The sequence below is a fragment of the Hippopotamus amphibius genome, chromosome X, assembly GCF_030028045.1.
Source record: "Hippopotamus amphibius kiboko isolate mHipAmp2 chromosome X, mHipAmp2.hap2, whole genome shotgun sequence".
Lineage (NCBI taxonomy): Eukaryota > Metazoa > Chordata > Mammalia > Artiodactyla > Hippopotamidae > Hippopotamus > Hippopotamus amphibius.
The window spans coordinates 115,655,170-115,677,346 of record NC_080203.1 but is presented as its reverse complement, the minus strand read 5'-3'; the positions used below and the strand labels follow the sequence as shown (position 1 = coordinate 115,677,346).

General features: G+C 43.6%; 1 protein-coding gene across 1 annotated transcript in view; it reads right to left on the bottom strand.

The window, feature by feature from the left end:
- Positions 1-3,243: 3,243 nt before the first annotated feature.
- Positions 3,244-22,177, bottom strand: part of LOC130841576 (transcription factor SPT20 homolog) — a 42,013-nt gene continuing 23,079 nt past the window's right edge. Inside the window, 2 exon segments of the mRNA XM_057717688.1 lie at positions 3,244-3,610; positions 13,144-13,277. Coding sequence (XP_057573671.1) covers positions 3,244-3,610; positions 13,144-13,277 — 501 coding nt within the window.

The window sequence follows — 22,177 nt, the reverse complement described above, 5'->3', positions numbered from 1 at the left end:
ATCTGCACTTCAGTATGTGTTAGGCCCCCCCATTATCTGTCCCAAATAAAGTCTTTGATATATACCAAGCCCACTCCAGGCTACTCCTGCAAACTTCGCCACCTCAGTAGTGGCAGCTCTACTAGTTCAAAGCCCCAAACCTCAGTGTCATCCTTGATTCTCTTCTTTTTCTCACAACCCATCTCCAGTCTGTTAGTAAATCTTCTTGGCTCCATCTTCAAACTATATCCAGAATTCAGCTGCTTCTCCTTGACCTTTGACCCTGCAGCTAACTGCTACCACGCTGATCCCAGCCCCCAGCATCTCGCACTTGGATGATTGAAATAGCCTCCCAACTGGCCTCTTCGCTTCTGTCCTTGCCTACCTGCATCCTCAACACAGCAGCCAATAATCTCGTGAAAACCCAAGTCAGGTCAGGTCATTCCTTTGTGGAAACCCTCCCCTCCATTTTATTCAGAGTAACACCCAAGTCCTTAGGAAGACCTACTAGCCCCGACATGCTCTGCCCCCTGGAATTCTGATCTCTTCTCCATTATTCTTCCCCTCGTTCACGCGACTCCAGCAGCGTGCCTGCCAGACTTCACTTCAAGGCCTTTGAACTTGCTTCTCACTCTACCTGGATTTCTCTTTCCTGGATATTTATTTGCATGGCTCTCTCTCTGACATTCTGAAAAACTTTCCCCCAAAGCCCCCTTCTCAGTGGGCTTTAAACAAAGACGATGACCCTCCATAATGTGGGTGTGTTGGTTCACAAACTGGCCCCTGTCCACTGAAGAAAGAGGCAGCCCCTCCAGATTGGTAGGTGGCGGGTTTAGTAAGGAACGGAACTTACCCACGAGGCTTGTCTTGGGCACCACCAGATGAGTAGATCTCTGCACCTGCCGGCCGGAATCTTAAAAGTCGACATAGAGGCTGCAGCCTTGAAAGCAGAAGGCACACTCCCAGGATGAGGAAGAGGGTCCGGAGCCTCCGATTGCCCAGGTGCAGCTCGTGGGCCAACCGCTGGTCACGTTCTCTCCGTGACCTCCTCCAACAGGGTGGGCCTCATTTAATCAGTGAAGGCCTTAAGTGAAAAAGACTGAGGTTCCCAGGAAGAAAGAGAGCTGCCTCCGGACTGCCTTTGGACTCAAGGCTGCAACGTCAACTCTTCCCTGCGTCTCCAGCATGCAGGCCTGCCCTGCACATTTCAGACTTGCCAGCCCCCAGAATCACGTGAGCCAAATTCCTTACACTCTCTTTCCCTGTCATTCTTTCTCTCTCCATCCTGTCAATTCTGTTTCTCTGAAGAACCTTGACTAATACAGGTTGTGGTTCCATGGCCAACTTATCTAGAATTTTAATATCCATCCCCTAACATTTCAACCCCCCTACCCTGCTTTATTTTTTCTTCTTAGCATATATCACTATCTAAAACTACTACGTATTTTACTCATTTGTCTATTGTCTATAAACGACTAGGATGTAAACTTTTAGGAAATGTATCCATTTGGGGATTCTGTCTACCACATAGCTGGTGCTAAGTAAGTATTTGTTAAACAAACGAATACGTGAATAAATCAGTGTATAAGTGATGGATTGATAGGATGAATGAATGGCTAGTAGTGAAATGGTCCCCTGAAATGACCTCCACCCAAGCCTGCAAAGCTTTTGAGAATTTGCTGGGCTGAGAGGATTTGCTGCCACTGAAAGAAGCATGACATGACCTATTGTGACTCTAACAGCTCAACCGAGTCACAGAATATCCCCCCTTTAAAGGCCCGTGCTGAAGATGGAGGGCAATGTTGGCAGAAAAAAACAGTTGCTAAACACCTATTTCCTCCTCTTGGGGGGCAATTTTAGAATCTGCTTTTTATCTACTCAAGTTCAACCGAGGGGAGTGAGGACCCCCACGGTGTCGGTGGACTGGATACTCGGTCTGGGCAGGGCAGGCGTAACCCTAAACTTGTAGTCTTAACAGGCTGCGCTTCACCAGCACGCACCCATGCTCCAGGCACGGTCCTAAGCACATATTAACTCACTCAATCCCGGTAACAACCCTAAGTGATAAGAACTGGTTTCATCCTCATCAGCCCCAGTTCACAGGCAGGAAGCAAGAGACAAGGAGCTTGCCTGAACTCACACAGCCAATACTGACAGAGAGGACTGGATCAAGGCAGGCCCAGACCCCTGCTCTTGACTGGACTTTACAGGGCAAAGGTGTCATCAGTGTGTCGCTGCCTGAGGAAATAGGTCTGTGAGGGTCATGGTGGGCAGAGATGCTGAGGACCTTGATCTTTTATCTTTTATTTATTTATTTGCATGGGAGTTGACTAGAGAACAGTAAATTTGCCATCCAGGCAGTTAACAAATATTGTGAGTGCCCACTGTGTGTTTGAGAAAAAGGAATAAGCATTCACTTAAAGCAGTTTACTGGCCCCTTCTATGCACTAGACACCACTGAGAATCAAAAGCAAGTGAAATGAGGTCCCTGACCTCAAGGAACTTCCACTCTAGTTTGAAAGACAGAATCTACACAATAACCCAGATAATTAGCAGGGCAAGACAGCAGTGATATTGGAGGCATCCCAACAAAGTGTGCATCCATTTCTCTGTGATATGGTGAGTTCAGAAGCGATTGGTGTGGCAGGTGGAGGTGGCAGGATTGGGTCAGCGTGCATATGATCTGGGTGGGCCTGGGCCAGCCTTAGCCTGGAGTAGCTGGAGAGGCCAGCTGCGTGGAGGGAGGTTTTCTTTGAGCCAGTGTCCTAGACTAAAGCAAGAAAAGCAGCTGGGCCCAAACTGAGGTTATTTCAGAATATAGCTCTGGACTGTGATCCTTCCTTTCAGGCCAGAGCCAGGAAAATTCAGAAGTTTTGAGGGGGCCCATATATTCCTTTTCTCGAAGAGGCATCATGGTGTTATCGGAGGCCCACTGAACTAAGAGTCAAAATAACTGACGTCAGAGCTTCAGCACTTATTAATTATGTGATATTGGGCAATTCATTTGGCTTCACTAAGCCTCAGTTTCTTCATGTGATAAACGGAGAGAATAACGTCAACCACCTACCTTCTCGCTGGACTCTTGTGAGGGCCCTAGGGGATGATGCTTGTGAAAAACGTCAGAAATTCAAAGTTCTGTACAGCTTCTAGGGCTTACTATTCTCATTATAACCCGCACGAACTTCCCCACCAACTTGAGGGTATAAGCGTGCCACATCTCTTTTATTTTTCCAAATTCACTTAGAGATTCAGGACCACATGTGCTCAGGTGGACAGGAAACCCAACATCAACCTCTCAGGCTCCTCTGCAGCCCTCCGGGTGGTCTGAGAACACTGGGCCTCACACAGTCCAAACGGAAGGTCCCAGCTGGCTGTTGCTGGGTGCTGGCATTGCTGCAGTGGGACTTGCTGCCTCCTGGTGTCACAGAGGACACCAGTCTTCCGTGGCCACTGGTCAGTGCTGCTCTCGTCCAGGGCCAGCGTGCTGTTCTCCCATGGTGATTGGCTCAGCCGGGTGTGCTCAGCTCCTGGCACAGTCTTCCATAGGTCATAGTTCTTAGTGCCCCATCCCATCAGCCACACAAGTTGGTCCTCTCCAGTGCCCGGATGCGCTAGAAGTGCTGGGCCCGGGCTGGTCCGGGTGTTCGTGCTTAGTGCAACTCAAAACTCTTGTCCTCTCTCCAGTCCTGAGGATTGCCAAGGTGCCAGAAGGCTCCTCCTCTGTCCCCAGAGACAATGGAGGGGCCATACCCTCTCATACCCTCTCTCAAGATCTTCACATTGTCTCTGCGCTCCCCACGCCCACCCCACCAGGCAGTTTCACTCCTTTGACCCTTAAACGCAAGAGACTGATTACCCCCTTTTCTGGACACCAGTAATTAGTTTCCTCCAACAACGTTCAGCCTTTCAAAACTCAGTAAGCTTAATTCTATCACACAGCCTCCCCCTCCCTGTTTTGAGAATTATCTTCCTGAAGGTGGTTAAGATAACTAGATGACCGTGTCCAAAACCCAACTCAAGTTTATCCTCTTATAGGACATTGCGATATATATGTAAAATATAAAGATAGATATATATATATAAATTTGTTTCCTAACTCTTCTCTCTCCTTCCTCCCTTGCTATATCCTCTGACATTTGGTACTCTCCCACAGATTTTGCTGCAGCCTTTCTTACTATAACAAAAGCAGACACCACGAAGAACCTGGTGTGAATTAACCTCATCTGTTACCCCTTCTCCAAGACCAGTGACGTTTCAGAATTTGGCTCCAAAGGGAAAATCAGTTTTCCACAGGGTTAAAGCGTAGGCTTTAAGCATTCATATATCGTACACTTAAAAAAATAACAGCTTTATTGAGATGTAATTCACACAGCATACAATTCACCCATTCAAAGTGTACACAGTTCAGTGGGGTTTTTTTTTAGTATATTCGCAGATGTGTGCAACCATCACTATAGTCAATTATAGAATATTTGAATCACCCCAAAAAGAAACCCTTTAGTTATCACCCCCCCCATCCTTCCCAGCCCTAAGCAACTAGTATTTCTGTCTCAATAGATTGGCCCTATTCTGGATATTTCACGTAAAGGGAATCATACAATATGTAGTCCTCTGGGGCTGTTTTTTTTTTTATATATAATATTTTGAAGGTGCATCCACACTGTGGCATGAATCATCGCTTCCTTCCTTTTTATGGGCAAATAATATTCCATTGTATGGATAGATCACATTCATCCGTTGATGGACATTGGACTGTTTCCACCCCCTGGATCTTCTGAATGATGCTGCTATGAGCATTCACGTACAAGTTTTTGTGTAGACATACGTTTTCATCATATGGCATACATTTTAACCCTTTAAATGAAGGGCTTTCTAAAATGTACTCTGCCCAACTCTGTGTTCACAGACAGACAGTGTGAGAACTCACTTGCTGTCCGCTTCATGGCTTGGAGTCTTTGCTTCTTGACAATGAATGTTGTTGTTTCCTCTTGTTGTCAGGCTGCTCGTAAATATCTCACAATTCTTGATCCGTATCTCTGCCTTCTGCAGTCCTCTTCCAGCTCATGTTCTGCTATTTTCTTTTGATTGATTGATTGATTTAGGCAGGCTGCACCAGGTGTTAGCTGCAGCACATGGGATCTTCATTTCAGCATGTGGGATCTTTAGTTGTAGCAAGTGGGCTCTTAGTTGTGGCATGTGGACTTCTTAGTTGCAGCAGTAGACTCTTAGTTGCGGCATGTGGGCTCTTAATTGCAGCATACGGACTCTTAGTTGTGGCATGCATGTGAGATCTAGTTCCCTGACCAGGGATCGAACCTAGGCCCCCTGAATTGGGAGCGTGGAAGCTTACCCACTGGACCACCAGGGAAGTCCCTAGTCTTCTTCTATTTTCTGTGAAACTGGATAACAAAATTTGTCAGAATTTTATTTAAAAAAGCTTTAATAAGTATTTAGCTCAATAAATCTTTGTTAAATAAGTGAAAGAATAAATGAACGGTGTCTTCAGTGATCTCTCAGGACCTTTTATGGTGCATGAAATGTCGTGACAACAATTTCAGTGGCTCTGGGGCCTCTTTTGCCTCTGCCAGGGACAGTTGTGTTCCAGAAAGTTAGTTTGCCAGGAGAGTGGCTTTCAGAAAAGGCCAGCATTGCAGTATCCATTGTTTTGCAAAAGGAAGAAGATTTGTAACAAAATTTAAAAGGCAGTTTTGGACTGGGAATCAGAGACCAGGATTATGTAGACCAGCCGAGAGCTATCAGTGTGACCTTGGGAATCAACCACCTCTCTGTTCCTCTGTTTTCTGGTTTTCGGTAAAGTAAGATTGAATGAATGGTTTTTAACTATTTTTTGGTTTGCAAAAGCCTTTGAAATTCTGATGAAAGAAATGAACTCTCTCTCCTTAGTAATGCACAACTACACAAAAAGCTGTGTATGGTTTTCATGGTCTCTCTGTAACCCATCCCCAGATGCCAAAACTAAGACCCTAATATCATGCCCCAGATGACCACCATGGTCACTTCCAATTTTGAGTGATGGAAATTTCAGAAATTGTAATGCCTGATATAGGAAAAATTGGAGGACTGTAAAGTCATTCCCAGAACCCTTAAATTGTAAGACCTCAAGAAACTATTCAGAAACTGACCTCAAGAAACTTTTTCGTCCTAAATATGTTTTAAGTTTCACACGGGAAGTATGTTTCCCTACTGTGAGCCCGGTTACAACTGTTCATCATTTGAGGTAATTTTTACATAATAAAGAGGAATGTACAGCACCTTTTAAAATGGCGATTCTAGAATAACCTAGTTTACTTATTGTGCCTAAAAGAAAAGCCGAATGATTAATTTACTTCTAAGGGAGTATGTTTCAGAATCGAGACAACTGAACAGGAGACTGTGAAGGTGACTCTGAGTGGCCCTCACTCCTACAGGCTTCTCAGTTCCTTGTCCATCCCTTCCAACCCCATCCCTTCCAATCCCTTCCAACCCCTGTCCAACCCCTCGTCCATCCCTTCCAACCCCATCCCTCCCAATCCCTTCCAACCCCTGTCCAACCCCTCGTCCATCCCTTCCAACCCCTCCCACTGTCCCTAATGCTTTAAACTCAACCATGACCAACTTATGAGCGCCCTTCCAGGTTCACAGATCCAGTACTGCCTGAGATTTTAAGATGCTCACCCCACCCCCGCCACTGGGCCCGTAAACCAATCAAGTTTGACCAATGGCACCACTCAAACGGCCTTGACCTCACCTCACAGGGCACCTTCAGCTCTGGGGACAATGCTTCTCAAAAGCTGGCAAGAGTCATTTCCACGGGCTACCAGGAGAATCCGACTTAAGGAAGAAGAAAGAATGGCAGTAGATAAATCTAGCACTTACACTTCTGGACTCCCACCAGCAAATGGAAGCCACAGCTCCTGTCTTTGGACCATTGGAGTGAAGACAAGAAAACAAAGTGACTGCGAGAAGTAAGTGCCTGTGACTGAAGCAATTCCTGGGTAATAGGCGTTGATCAGGGCAACGTTAGGATGGAATAATGTGGAATTCAATAGAAGTGTACATTACATCCATTGGGAGCCAGATGACTTCATCACAGCTAATGTTATTACAATGAATATAAAAGGAATTAATGATTCACCATTGAGTTACTTTCCTCCCTTCCCCCAACACTTTTTCTTCGGCTTTAACAAACTGGTCTGGAGCCAACTGCGACATCAGTTTAGTAATGAATTTAAGCGCCATTTACGCTGCTATCATGGCAATTTAAATTGTCACTTTCTATTAAAAGGTCTACCCCAGAATGGTTTTAAGTGAAAGCGTTCCACACTGACAGTGCAATTAAACAAGAAAAAAAAACCTTTCTTGGGATGTCAGTGCAAACGCATTTTAAATAGTGGTTCAGCGGCGCCTTGCTAATTTAAACTACAGTATTGCTTTCTATTAAAGAATAGAAACTGATTTAGGCTTTTTTTCCCTCCCCGTACTGTGTGACAGTTTGAATTGGCACGGTGTCCCAGGCAAAGCCCTGATGTGCCAATGGGGCCCCTGAACCTTAAGTGTTCCCCTTGTAAGGCAGGAATTAAACAGAAATAATTTCCCCGTGTGATAGGGAAGCATCACCATTCACAGCCTTGGCTTTTAAAATTGCCCTTTTCTGATCCAACGTGCCTTTTTCAAACTGTGGTCCACTTGCTCATCAGGGAGAGAATTTTGAGTTAAGGGGCTGTGGGACGGTTGGGTGGAGCGGGGACAGCTTTATCAAGATGACAGCTTCCTGATTCAAAAATGGACAACTAACTGTAGAGAAAATTTAGTGTGGGAAAATTCTGAGCACAGGTGTGTGACTCGTTCTCTCTCTTTCAGATTTCTGAGTTGAGATCTCGAGGTGATTTATGCATTTCCCCAACCTCTTCTTCAATTCAGCTGAGGAAAGACACTTCAGGCACTTTCATCTCTGAATACATTTTAACGCAAACAGTAATGGAGCTCAAATGTTGAACGTGCCAGTACAAAAAAACCACATTTTATCCACCTCATTTGTCTTCTGGGCTCCTGTAGCCCCAATAGTCCATAATTCGCAAGCATTTGGCTTAGATAGATTCCAGCTATCAGAGAGAATAACACAATTACATTCTTAGATGTTGGTGCTTTAAATTGGAAGTTGAAGAATATTTGAACAGCAGGAATAACTGGCATTTTATTTTAATGGTCTTGAAGCGTTTCCAGCCTCTCTGCGAGTACCTTGTGTCATGAGCAATAGTCTTGCTCTGGAGCACATTAGCCTTCCCAGAAGTAAACGAGCTATAACATTTTAAGTTGCTTCTCTTACATTCCCAATTGATATTGTTATTGCTCTGAAGGACACCGAAATAGCATCTCGAGAAAAGTGTCCCAATGATGGTTATAGAGATGCAATTTTTTATGTCTACACAATTACATTTCTAACTTCACCACATTCCACACTTGACTGCTGTGGAAAAGATGATCGATATAAACCCAGTCCTTACAAGAATAAGACATAAGCTACTGGGATCGAAACTCATTTTTATTTTACAAATTACGCAAACTTTCTTTCAGTTCCATTTTCTTCCTGTTAATGTAACAGACATCTGTATTTAACCCTGGGGCGGCTGGAAACAGAAGAAATGGCCTGCTGATTTGGGGGCTGAGGTGGGGGCAGGAAAGAGTCACCTCAAAAAGGAGTATGATTGAAAGGTGGAGAAAAAAGAAAAGATAGCCAGAGAAACCTTCTTTGGAACAATGAACATGGAGAAAGTGGCGAAATCACTACAGACCCAGAGAGGGACATAGGGAACACGGTGGAGTTTAGGAGGCAGTTGGAGTCACAAATCTCAGGTGCGCTAGTTCTTTCTGCTTCACTCACCACTCACACTGTCATCAACAAGATTCAAAGATTCTCAGGAGCAGAATCTGTTTTTTATTTTTCTTCTTTGGATCACAGGCAGCCCCCAGCTCTGGACCAGGCGTGCAGCAGTAGGCAAGATCAAAATAGCAGCTCTCAGTTGCCTTTCCTCTCTCTGTAAAAAAGAGATTCTGCCCCTCTTCTTTGCAGGATAAAGTGGAGTTGAACTATTTAGATGCTGTGGGAAATAGAAATAAAAATATAAGTTTAAATAACAGTCTGGTGGTAATAGATGTCCCAGATTTTCATATCCTGTTGTGACATTGCAGGGATCATTTCATGGAAAGTTTTACAACAGGGCCTTGAATGGCTTGCCAAAGTTGAACTGGGAAGAGAACGATTACATGCAAATTTAAGTTTAAGGGAAGAAGGGAAGAGAAAACAGTGGGGTTACTCCAGCCAACGATGACAGCAGGCTCAAAACTGAGCTAAGCCAAGATAGAGGGTGATGTCCTGGCTATAGATTGTGGAAGTCATTTCATTTCTAATGAGGGGGCTTCCAGATGCTGGGCAAAGAGCGTGCACTTAGACAACAGTGGCTGTCAGTTCTCCCCAGTCCCCTTGGTCAGCTACGTCTCCTCCTCCTATGAGGAATTTGGGGGAGGATGCTGGAGGGAGGGCCTGAAAGTCTTATTTTCTTCTTTCCCAGCGCAGGACTGCTTTAAGCTTTCTAGCAGCATTTATAGGATGACAGGCACAGGTTCTTTCAGGACCCTGGAAATGTAATTTATTAAAGGTTAGAGGCCTAAACTTATTTAAACTGGCAGAGTTTTTCACATTCTTTTCCATTATGGTTTGTCAAAAGGTACTGAATATAGTTCCCTGTGCTTTTGCTATACAGGAGGACCTCGTTTGTCTCTGCTAATCCCAAACTCCCATTCCTTCCCTCCCCGCCCTTGGCAACCATAAGTCTGTTCTCTGTATCGGTGAGTCTGTTTTTGTTTTGTAGATATGTTGATTTGTGTCATATTTTAGATTCCACATATAAATGATATCATGTGGTATTTGTCTTTCTCTTTCATACTTACTTTGCTTAGTATGATCATCTCTGAGTCCATCCCTGTTGCTGCAAATGGCATTATTTCATTCTTTTTTTATGGCTGCATTTGCTCATTTTCTTTGCACAACTCTCACCAGAGTCAATTTGAGAACATTTTTTGTTCCCTCCCCAAAAGGAAGCCCATACTCATTGGCAGTAACTCCCCAGGCTTCCCTGCCACAGCCCTAAGCAATTACTAATCTACTTTCTGTCTCTATAGATTTGCGTCTTCTGGACATTTCGTCTAAATGGGATGATACAATATGTGACTATTTATATCTGGCTTCTTTCATGTAGCAGAATGTTTTGAGGTTCATCCACGTTGCAGCATCTGTCAGTAGTTCATCCCTTTTTAATTGCTGAATGATATTCCATAATATGGTTATATCACATTTTATTTGTTCATCATTTGATGAATATTATAGGTTGAATTGTGACCGCACCCCTCCAAAAAAAAAAAGGTATGTTGAAGTCTTAACCCCCAGTACCTCAGGATGTGACCTCTTTTGGACATAGGATCATGACAGATGTAGTTGGTTAAGATGAGGTCATGTCGGAGTAGGTGGGCCCTTAAACAGTGTCCTTATAAGAGAGGAGAAGAGACACAGACACACACAGGGAGAAGGCCATGTGATGACAGAGGCAGAGATTGGAGTGAGGCAGCTGAAAGCCAAGGAACGCCAAGGCTTGCCAGCCACCCCCAGAAGTTGGAAGAGGCAAGGAACAATTCTCCCCTGGAGACTTCAAAGGGAGCCTGGCCCTGCCAACACCTTGATTTCAGACTCCTAGCCTCCAGAACCAGGAGAGACTGTATCCCTGTGTTTTAGGCTGCACAGTTTGTGGTATTTGTTACAGCAGCCCTAGGAAAGCAATGCAATGGGCATATGGGTTTCTCCCACTTGCCTTTCAGTTTTAATATTGTGTACATAATTTGTATAAAACAACGCTTTCATCCCATTTGGGCTCATCGTTTCAGTTAATCCATACAAAAAACTTGTGAAGCAGGTTGAACGCTTCCCATTTTCTTGGGTAAGGAAACTGAGGCTCAGAGAAGATGGGAAGGGACCAAACCAGGATTTAAACTCGTCTTCTCATTCCAGGCTCAGCAATCAATTAACCAGGATGCCGTCAGTAACTTCCAGCAGGAGAGACAGCTATATCAAATAGGATAGCTTTCCCAGCAGTGACAATAGCCAGCATTTGCTGAGTGTTTACTAAGGACCAGGCAGTGTGCTCTCATGTGACAGACACAGCTAGCTGCCTACACAGTGTCTTTTTCCTCACTAAGAGAAACCTAAGCTATCCAGGGTTGCAATGATATTGGCTGAAAATTACATTTCCCAGCCTTCACTGCAGGCAGGGATGATCAAGTGCCATAGTTCTAGGCGATAACATTTCTGTAGAAGTCGGTCTGGATCTCCAGTGTGGCAGAGACAGCTGTATCCCCAAAGATTCATGCTCCCTTTTCATGACATAGAGATGTTGCTGGGAGGAACTGTCCGTTCAAGGACTATATTTTCTGGCTCCCCTGACATCTATGTGGACCCACGTGACTGAATTCTGGACACTAAAATGTGAATCAAAATATAGTGCCTTGATTCTAAACCTGATCCATAAGCCTTCCTACACAAGTCTCCCTTTTCCCTTGCCTGCTGGTAGGATATTCATGCCCAATATAAGCCTGGAAGCCCCATATTCTAAATTGGTCCTTGCATGATTGTCCTGAGCAGAGCTGCATCCCACCCTGTCCCCATAACCCCCACCCTCTGCTATCAGTTGACCTTCACCAGAATGAGAAATAAAATTCTATTGTGCTAATCTGCTGATGAGTGCCGCTTGTTTATTAAAGCTCTGAGCCTGCCCTGACTTCAACATCTGGGAAAGTTTTTGCTCTCTTGATTCAATCACCACCACTCCCTCTTTTTTCCTGTTAGGAATATGGATGTGATGGCTGAGGCTGCAGCAGGCATCTTGGGATCATGAGAGAAATCATGGGAGAGATCATGGGAACTGCAAAGACCTTTGCTCTGAAATCTTTGAGCCCCTTAACCAAGGTTAGCGACTGACTACCTACCTCTGGGCTTCTTAGTGAATGAGAAAAACTCCTCAAATCTCCTGGTCTGCTGAAGCTACTATTTAGTCAGGGATTCTGTTGTTTGCAGTGTAGCACAATCCCTAACTGATATAATCTATTATTTCAAGTAAACCTCACCCAAATGCTATTACTACCCCTATTTTATGATAAGACATTAAATATTTTGTTGAAGTCACACAGCTAATAAAGAGGCATAAACCAGGGTTTGAATCACTAGGCCACAAAGCCAATATACCATATGGCCTTTAAAGAAGCCTTTTCCCTAAATATGTCTGTTGTTCTATTTTGCATGACATTGTTCCTTAAAAACTTGAAATCCTACACCCAAATTCAACCACTTATGTTTTTGTTCAAATATATTGATGGGTCTGTTTTTATAGACTCAAGCATCAGTGTTGGAAAATGATGCTTCATAAAGTGAGCCTAAGGACTGAGAAACAGGCTGCTTCATCAATGCAACATTTAGTCAGGAATACATCATCATTTGAACTTGCGCTGTTAGCACTAAAGTAAGATTGATCATACAACAAAAGAATCTCTTGGTGGGTGAGTCACTTGGTTTGAAAAAAAATGACTCCAAGGCAACAACTTAAAATAATCCATTAAGTTTTCATGCTCAATATGTACTTATTCTTTTCTTAATCCAGTTCTCCTCTTAGAAATCATTTGTCATGCCTTGATGCTTAAAATATACTTATTCTTTCCTTGATCGAATTCTCCTCTTTCTGTGGCCTAAAAGTATGTCTCTTTTTCTCTTCTTTCTCTCCCATACAGGCCCAGTTCAATACCTGGCAGCCTCCAGCAACTAAAAAGTCAGCCCAAAGCCTGGATCCTCAAGAGGTAAACTAGTCGTAGGGAGCAAACACAAGAGACAGCCAGGATGGGGCAAGGATGAGCACGTCCCAGCAACTAACTTGAATTTTCTAGTGGATATATTTTGAGGTGTCTACCTAGCGAAAAACCAGTGATTCCTCATGTCACCAGGAACTGTCCCTCCAAACTCCCTTACCCTTGCTCCCATTTTTCAACGTGATCCCCTTGGAGGGAGTATTTGTACATGTCTTCCTGTGTCATTGGCTGCATGTAATTGTCCGAGGTTAAGCACCTTACCTAGGGCAATCAGAATCCTTTTCTCCAGAAATTTGGAGGTCCAGTTCTGTGAGACTTGAGTTCCATCTGGGTTCTAGGACAGCAGAGATGTAAAAGTTCAGAAACTCTGAGTGGCAAGTGTGCAGAAAGGTGATCTACAGAGAAAGAAGAAAGAAATAGTTGTGCAGAGAAAAATGGGGTGGGGTCGGGGAGAGAGGGCTGCGAAGAGAGAGAGAGAGGGAGGGAGGGAGAGGTGTCGATCCCCATCTTCCCAAGAATTTGAGTTCCTTTCTAATCTCCACTTAGGTTCCATGAGGCAGGCCAGCAACCTTATGGTGGATTCTTGTTTTGGTTGGGTTGGCTTCGGTTGGTTTCTGTACTTGAACCAGAGCCCTCCTTGATGCACATTACGAGAGTGGCTTGGGGGATAAATGTCTCAACAACAGCTAACGGCCATAGTGGACACATAGTTAAGTAAAAGCCGTCTTTCCTTTTCTCAAAAGCTGCAGTCAACCCTTCATCACACCGAGCTGCGTGGTCTCAGATACGGATTATCCAGTCATTTCCTCCTGCTCCTCTTCCCAGTCATTCATTCACTGATTCCACAAAGAGTTGATGTGTTCCTACTACGTGCCAGGTACACTGTTAGGTGCTGAGGACACAACTGTGAGCAAGAGGAAGTCCTTTTCCCCAGGAAGCTTCAAGTCCAGTGGAGGGAGACAAACAGATAAATTAAACAGATAAATTAAACAGATAAATTAAACAGATAAATTAAATACTTACTAGAAAGGAAAGAAATAGGGCGCTGTGACAGAGATCAAATCGTCAAGGAGGGCCTTTTTGAAGAGAGACGCTGAAAAGGAGAGCAGCAGGAGCCAGCCAGGCAAGGCACCGGAGCGGCACCTGTTCTGCTGCAGGAATAGGCTGAAACCAGTGCGAGTGGATCCTGCTGAGGGAGTTGGGGGCAGGGGGTATGAGGAGGCGGAAGGAATAGGGGAAGGGGAGGGAAGGGGGAGGGGTACAAGTCTGGGTGAGCCAGCGGCAGCCAGATCCTGTAGGCCAAGGTGAGGAGTTTGGATTTCCCGCCACTTGAAATGAGCAACTATTGAAAGGCTGTCAGCAGGAAAGTGGCTTGTAAATCACCACATGAAAGAGTGCTCAGGCTGCTGGGCTCAGAATGGCTTGAATGGGGCGAAAGCAGGAGGAGGGTGGGAGGCGATAATAGTTGGAGCGGGCAGGTGGCCCTGGAGGTGATGAGAAGTGGGTGAAAGCGAGTTCTGTTTGGAGAGTGAGTTGATTGAACGTGAGGGGGGTACAAGGGATTCGATGTGAAGGAGGAGGGAAAGGAAAAGATCAAGGTTGAGTCCAAGTTATTGGCTTAATAAGAGGGTGGATTTGGGAGACATTTCCTGAAATGGAGGATACTAGACAAAGACCAGTTTGGCATATTGGGATATTAAGAGTTTCCTTGTAGGGCTCACATTTTGGTGATCTGAACTGGCCTCGGAGGTGTTTGGTCTCTGAAAGATGGTGTGGAATGAAAATTAGGCTGAAAAGTTGAGAGAGAGAGGGAGAGGGAGAGGGAAAGAGAGAGAGCGAGAGAGAGAGAATGAATAGAAGTAAGTATGAGGTTTACCAAAGTTTATTTGTCATGGGCTAATTTATCTCTGATAGAAGGAGCACAAATTCGACTTCAAAGACAGGTCATTACATACCAAGTTGACTTATTGCAAAGTGCACAGTCACAATGTGTGTCCCCCATACACAGCATGCAGGTTTCAAAGATTATTTGCAGTTGTGATCTGCAGAAAGCAGTGGCTCCAATCAGCTGCACATTAGAATCTCCTGGAGAGCACTTTATTTATTTTGATTTTGATTTTATTGAAGTATAGTTTATTTACAATGTTGTGTTAGTTTCAGGTGTACAGCAGTGATTCAGTTATACATATACGTATATTCATTCTTTTAAAGATTCTTTTCTCATATAGGTTATCACAGAATATTGAGTAGCGTTCCCTGTGCTATACAGTAGGTCCTTGTTGGTTATCTGTCTTACATATAGCAGTGTGTGTGTTTATTCCAAGCTCCTGATTTATCCCTCCCCACACCCTGCATTTCCCCTTTGGTAACCATAAATTTGTTTTCGAAATCTGTAAGTCTGTTTCTGTTTTGTGAATAAGTTCATTTGTATTATTTTTTAAAATTAGATTCCACATATGAGTGATAAGATATTTGTTTTTCTCTTTCTGACTTACTTCACTCTCTATGAAAGTCTCTAGGTCCATCCACATCTCTGCAAATAGCACAATTTCGTTCCTTTTTATGGCTGAGTAATATCCCATTGTATACATGTGCCACATCTTCTTTATCCATTTATCTGTGGATGGGCATGCAGGTTGCTTCCATGTCCTGGCTATTGTAAATAGTGCTGCAGTGAACATTGTGGTACATGTTTCTTTTTGGATTATGGTTTTCTCTGGGTATATGCCCAGTAGTGGGATTGCTGGATCATATGGTAACTCCATTTTTAGTTTTTAAGGAACCTCCATACTGTTCTCCATAGTGGCTGTACCAATTTACATTCCCACCAACAGTGTAGGAGGGTTCCTTTTCTCCACACCCTGGAGAGCACTTTAAAAAGACTAGTACCAAAAAAAAAAAAAAAAAACCAAACAAACAAACATAAAAAGACTAGTACCCAGGGGACTTACCTGGTAGCACAGTGGTTAAGACAACGCACTCCTAATGTAGGAGGCCCAGGTTTGATCCCTGGTCAGGGAACTAGATCCCACAGGCATGCCGCAACTAAGAGTTCACATGCCACAACTAAGGAGCCCATGAGCTGCAACTAAGGAGCCTGCCTGCTGCAACTAAGACCCAGCGCAACCAAATAAATAAATATTTTGAAAATGTTTAAAAAAATAAAAAGACCAGTGCCCAGGTTTCACTCGAGATCAATGAATTACAGTCTTTGGGGGTAGGGTCTTTTTTTGGAAAGCCGTTCTTTCTCAGCAAAAGCGTGAAGAACCAATTTAAGAAGCAATTTAAACGTGGCTGATGACATTTTAAAATGACAATTTTGGTAAGCTGTTAGCCTTCAAGCAGTGATTCTAAACTAAGCAGTATCTTGCACCCAGATAAGGCGCGATTCATCTTGATTTTCCTGAGTGCTTCTTCATACCACAAGATATTAAGTGTGTTCATCATTCAACAGCCGTTTTTCGGAGGGAAATCTCCCTAAAGTAAAACCCACCAGTCAGTTTGTGTCCAGACTACCAGTTGATGGACGACTTAATGTATCACTTTTTGGCTGATTGATTCTATTGGAGATGGAACCATCACTACCCATGAAAAATTGACAAGCTTTCCTCACCACTGTGTCAAATGGAAGCTTCTGGTCGGCCTCGGTTTGGAACAGTCAGAGGCTTGCAGATGCAGAGCAAGCTGTTTTCATGGTCGAGTGTTTCACACAGCTTGGCTCAGGTCAGAGCCACGTTCATGGGAACCCTGCCACTGTCAAACTATGAAATTTCCTGATTAAGGAAATGAGAGGAAATAAGTCATTAACTAGCACCTCCACACAGCACACCAACTCAGGGAGTTCTTTTTTCTTTTCTTTTTCTTCAGGGGAATTAAAAACAGAAGATGCTGCTGTTACAAGTCCCTGAAAGAAGATGACAAAACCAAGGATGAACATTAAACAGCTGTTTTGGAACTGATTCTGGGAATAAACAAAATGCTGCCTATGGTTTTGCCACAGTTAAAAAGCACAGATTCTCTGTGATTCATCTGAGGTCTATAGCATGCAAGCTGAGCCAAAGCAACAATGCCAAGAAAAGACAATGACAAAGGGAGAGGCTTAATCATCATGACGGTTGCAATTATAATTAAATGTAAACTTGAGAAGAGGATTGCTTCACTCTGGTAAGAAGGCCAAGATTTGGGGGGAGTCTACAGCAAATGGACCAGAGGCTGTCGTTAAATTTCTCTCCCTACTCAGAGAACTTCCCACATTAAGTTATTATTAATATTTATAAAATACAGGAAGAGAAAAATAATATTTTAATAGCCAGTATGAGGATTCTTAGAAGGTCATAGTTCTTCCTTTTTCTTTTCTCCTTTCCTTTTTTCCCTTCCTTTTCCTTTCCTTTCCTTTCCTTCCTTTCTTTCTTTCTCTTTTTCTTTCTTTCTTTCTTTCTTTTTCTTTCTTTCTTTCTTTCTTTCTTTCTTTCTTTCTTTCTTTCTTTCTTTCTTTCTTTCTTTCTTTTTTCTTTCTTTTCTTCTTTCTTTCTTTATCTTTCTTCTCTCTCTCCTCCCCCTCTCTTTCTCCTTTTCTTTTCTCTTCTCTTGCTTGCCTATGTCCCTGAAATTTTAAAAATAACCCTGTTTAGAGTAGAAGCTGAGATGGCAAAAGAGCCATAGTGTGAACAGAACTATAGAATGGCCTGACATGAGACAAGGAAAGGAATTTGTGTTTTAAACCAGAGAGGAAGGGGAAAGGGAAAAGTGAAACATGGAGAAAGCGGAGTGAGCACGATGGCTGAAGACTAGGGGAACGTACTGTGTACCCCCTGAATCTTTGTAAAGTTCTAAACTTACAAAATGCTTGTGGTGGGAGGCGAATTGAGAATCTTGTGCAGCATCTGGTAAAGGATCTGACCTCTGGCAAGGAAAGGAATCAAGAACACACACAGGAACAACAAATCAGGACCATGAAGTAGAGAACTGAGAATCTGCAGAAACTGTGGGGAGGGCTGTGGACTCTTATTGTGCAACTTGGTGTCTCAGCCAAGTTTACCTTAATCTCCCAAGGCCAGACAGCCTTCATCTGGGATCTATTTGCAAGAATTGGGAGAAGTTTTTTATGTAAGCTACGCGGCTATGAAGCTGAGTGGTTTTTCATTGAGTTCTGTGCACTGTATTTTAAAGTGCTACCTGGAGCGATTATGACGTTTCAATGGGGGATGTGAGTCGCTAATGCACACTTCCCAGTTCTGACTGCATCAAGGTGTCAATCCAACGGGTTAGACAATATCCATCATCTGACCAACTATCAGTCCATCTCGGTGGGCAAGTAGAGCCCTTTCTATGTTGTTTGTTTGTTTTGTTTATTTTTTGGCCGCACCATGTGGCTTGGTCTTAGTTCCCCAACCAGGTATTGAACCCGGGCCCCAGAAGTGAAAGCACTGAATCCTAACCACTGGACCACCAGGGAATTCCTGAGCTTGCTTGTTGTTTAAAGCACTGTGCTAGGCACTTGGGGGTAAACAAATATGAACAAGACATAGATCCTGATCTCAAGGAGCCTAGTCTAGTAGTGACAGCTCTAGTGGGTTGAATTGTGTTCCCCGACCCCGTTGGGCGGACCCTTTATTCAATGACAGTGTCCTTAAAAGAGACAGAGAGAAGGAGAAACACCAAAGATGGCCGGGTGAAGATGGAGGTAGAGAGATTAGACTCATGCTTCCACAAGCCAAGGAATGCAAAGGGCTGTTGGCGGCCACCGGAGGCTAGAAGAGAGGCAGGGGATGGCTCCTCCCTCAGAGCTTTTAGAGGGAACCAGCCCTGCCGATACCTTGATTTTGGATTCTGACCTCCAGAACTATGGGAGAGTAAGTTTCTGTTGTTCTAAGCCACTCAGTTTGTGGCTGTTTGTCACAGCAGCCCTAGGAAACTAATACAGCAACGTGTACTAAAATACTGAATCAATGTTATTAAAAGAACAGAGAAGAACATGCATTGATGAGGATGCAGAGAGTTGAAACCTTTGTGCACTGTTGTTGGTGGGAATGTAAAATGGTGCAGCTGTTATAGAAAATAGTATGAAGGATCCTCAAAAAAAACCTACCATGTGACCCAGCAACCCCACTTTTGGGTACATAAACAAAAGGACTCAAAGCAGGATCTCGAAGAGATAGTTGTACACCCATGTTCATCATAGCATTATTCACAGTAGCAAAGAGGTGGAAGTAATCCACCCCAATGTCCATTGACAGATAAATGGATAAAGAAAATGTGGTGTATGTATATATGTATATGTGTATATACACACACACATATATTATGTAGTCTTAAAAAAGACCAAAGTCCCGTCACATGCTACAACATGGATAAACCTTGAGGACATTGTACTAAACAAAAGAAGCCAGTCACAAGAGGACAAATGCTGTATGATTGCATGTATATGAAGTATCTGATATAGTCAAAATCATAGAAACAGAAAGTAGAAAGGTGGTTACCAAGGGCTGGAGGAATTGGGGTTCAGTGCATATAAAGGTTCAGTTTTAATTTTTTAAATTTTGTTTGTTTTTTTAACTGAAGTACAGTTTATTTACAATGTTGTATTAGTTTCTGGTGTGCAGCAAAGTGATTCAGTTATACATACACATATATATTCTTTTTCATATTCTTTTCCATTATGGTTTATTACAGGGTATTGAATATAGTCCCTATGCTATAGGTAGGATTTTGTTGTTTATTTTATACGTAGTAGTTTGTATCTGCTAATCCCAAACTCGTAATTTATTCCCCTCCCACTTTCTCCTTTGGTAACCATAAGTTTGTTTTCTATGTTTGTTGAGTCTGTTTCTATTTTGTAAGTAAGTTCATTTGTATCCTGTTTTAGGTTCCACATATAAGTGATATGGTATTTGTCTTTCTCTGATAATCTCTAGGTCCATCCATGTTGGTACAAATGGCATTATTTTGTTCTTTTTTGTGGCTGAGTAATATTCCATTGTGTATATATACCACATCTTCTTTATCCATTCCTCTGTCAATAGACACTTAAGTTGCTTCCATGTCTTGGCTATTGTAAATAGAGCTTCTATGAACATTGGGGTGCATGTATCTTTTGGGGTGTTTTTTTTGGGCTGTGTTGGGTCTTCATTGCTGGATGTGGGCTTTCTCTAGTTGTGGTGAGCAGGGGCTACTCTTTGTTGCGGTGAGCAGCTTCTCATTGCAGTGGCTTCTCTTGTTGCGGAGCATGGGCTCTAGGCACATGGACTTCAGTAGCTGTGGCACGTGGGCTCAGTAGTTGTGGTGCGTGGGCTTAGCTGCTCTGCAGCATGTGGGATCTTCCCAGACCAGGGCTCAAACTTGTGTCCCCTGCATTGGCAGGTGGATTCTTAACCACTGCGCCACTAGGGAAGCCCCACGTGTATCTTTTTGAATTAGAATTTTCTCTGGATATGTGCCCAGGAGTGAGATTGCTGGATCATACGGCAGCTCTATTTTTAGTTTTTTAAGGAAACTCCATACTGTTTTCCATAGTGGCTACACCAGTTTACATTCCCATAAAGATTCAGTTTTGCAAGATGAAAAAATTCTAGAGATCTGTTGCATAACAGTGTGAATATACTTAACACTACTGAATTGTACACTTAAAATGATTATGATGGTAAATTTAACGTTGTGGTTTTTTTTTTTTTACCACAAAAACTAGCAGAGTACCAGGCAAAAAGGGGTAAATGCCACAATAAGCATAATAAGGTGCTTTGAAAATTCAGCTGGAAAAGAGCCGACTTCAAGTTGGTGGGAGTGCAGGAGAGGAAGCATTTCAGAGGTTTCATGGCAGTGGCAACACTTTTGATGGATCTTCAGGAAAAAAGATATGATTTTGACATTCAGGGGTGATGACGGACATGGAATAGGGAAAAGCACCTATGTGCAAACGACCGAGTTGACTACCTGAGATGAGCGTGGTGCCCACTGTGGGCCATTGTGGTGCCTTTGTGCACAGTAGGAAAAGATTCTGCTTTCTCCCGAGGGCCCGGCTTAGCAAGCAGAGTATGAGTGGGTTTCAGCTGGGAACCCTTTTGCAGTTCAAATTCTGCAGAATAGAATTGGCTGTCCTAGGTCTGCACAGAGATAAGAAACTCCGTTGGGGAGAAAGACGATGAGCTCAGTTTCGGGGCATAGTGAGTTCTGTGGGTCAGCAGAACATCCAGGCAAAAAGAGGAAACAGAAAACTAAAAATGTAGGACCAGTGTTTGGAGGGAAGTTTAAGATTCAAAGTGTAGATTTACGGGTCACTTTCATGGTGTTAAAATTTTAATAAATTGTTCATATGGTACCACTTAATTCCACATATATTACAGAACACTGGAATGGCCACCAAGGAGTCGGAGAGCGCCCTCTGGTGGAAATACAAAGACTTCTTATCACTACCATCCGCAAAATAATTTTGAGCAAATACAGTTTAAGAGCATTCTTTTTGAATGGGTATCCGAACTTTGCTGCCTGGAGTGCCACATGGGTCTGTTTAGCCCTGGCTGTGCCAGACACTAGGGCTCCCTTCTGCTCCCTGAAACTGTCTTCCTGCTGAGTGTCTCAGTCCAGTAAGAAATCGTGTACACTCTTCACGTTTCATTCCATACTAAGGTGCTGAGGGCGACTGGACCAAGCAGACATCCTGAGAAGCCCTGTTACTCTGCCCCTTACAGTCTAGAGGCCAGCCAAGCTCAGAGAGGCAGTGGCCAGCTCCTTTGCCTCTGGGTCTCACGTGGTCCCTCCAAGGCCCAGAGCCCATCCCAAGAAGAAACTTCCTCTACTCCATCTGACCACCTCGAAGGGAGATGGGGGGAGAATCCACTTTCAGAGAAGGAAGACAGAGAACTCTGATCCCTCCACTCCCTCGCCCAATGTTCTTCCACATTCTACTCCCTGCGGGTAGAAGATGAGTAAGGGACCCCACTGTGTCAGTTTGCCCTGAATCCCGCCAGAGACCCTCTGTGACACTGAGGGCAGCAGGTAAGAGCAGAGGCTTGAAGACCACATGGTGCCCCTGCTTTACATTTCATATCCAACCCGGTCCTCACAAACAGTTCTACAGAAGTATTATTATTTCCCACTTTATAGTTGGGGAGACTGAAGTTCAGAGAGGTTACATAACTTTTCAAAGATCACACACTAGTAAGAAATGGACCCAAGCAGAGCTATTTTTTTTAAGTTGAGGTTTAATTCGCATACCATAAAATTCATAAAATCCAGTGGTTTTTAGTATATTCACAAACTTGCTCAACCATCATCGCAATCTAGTTCCAAAATATTGTCA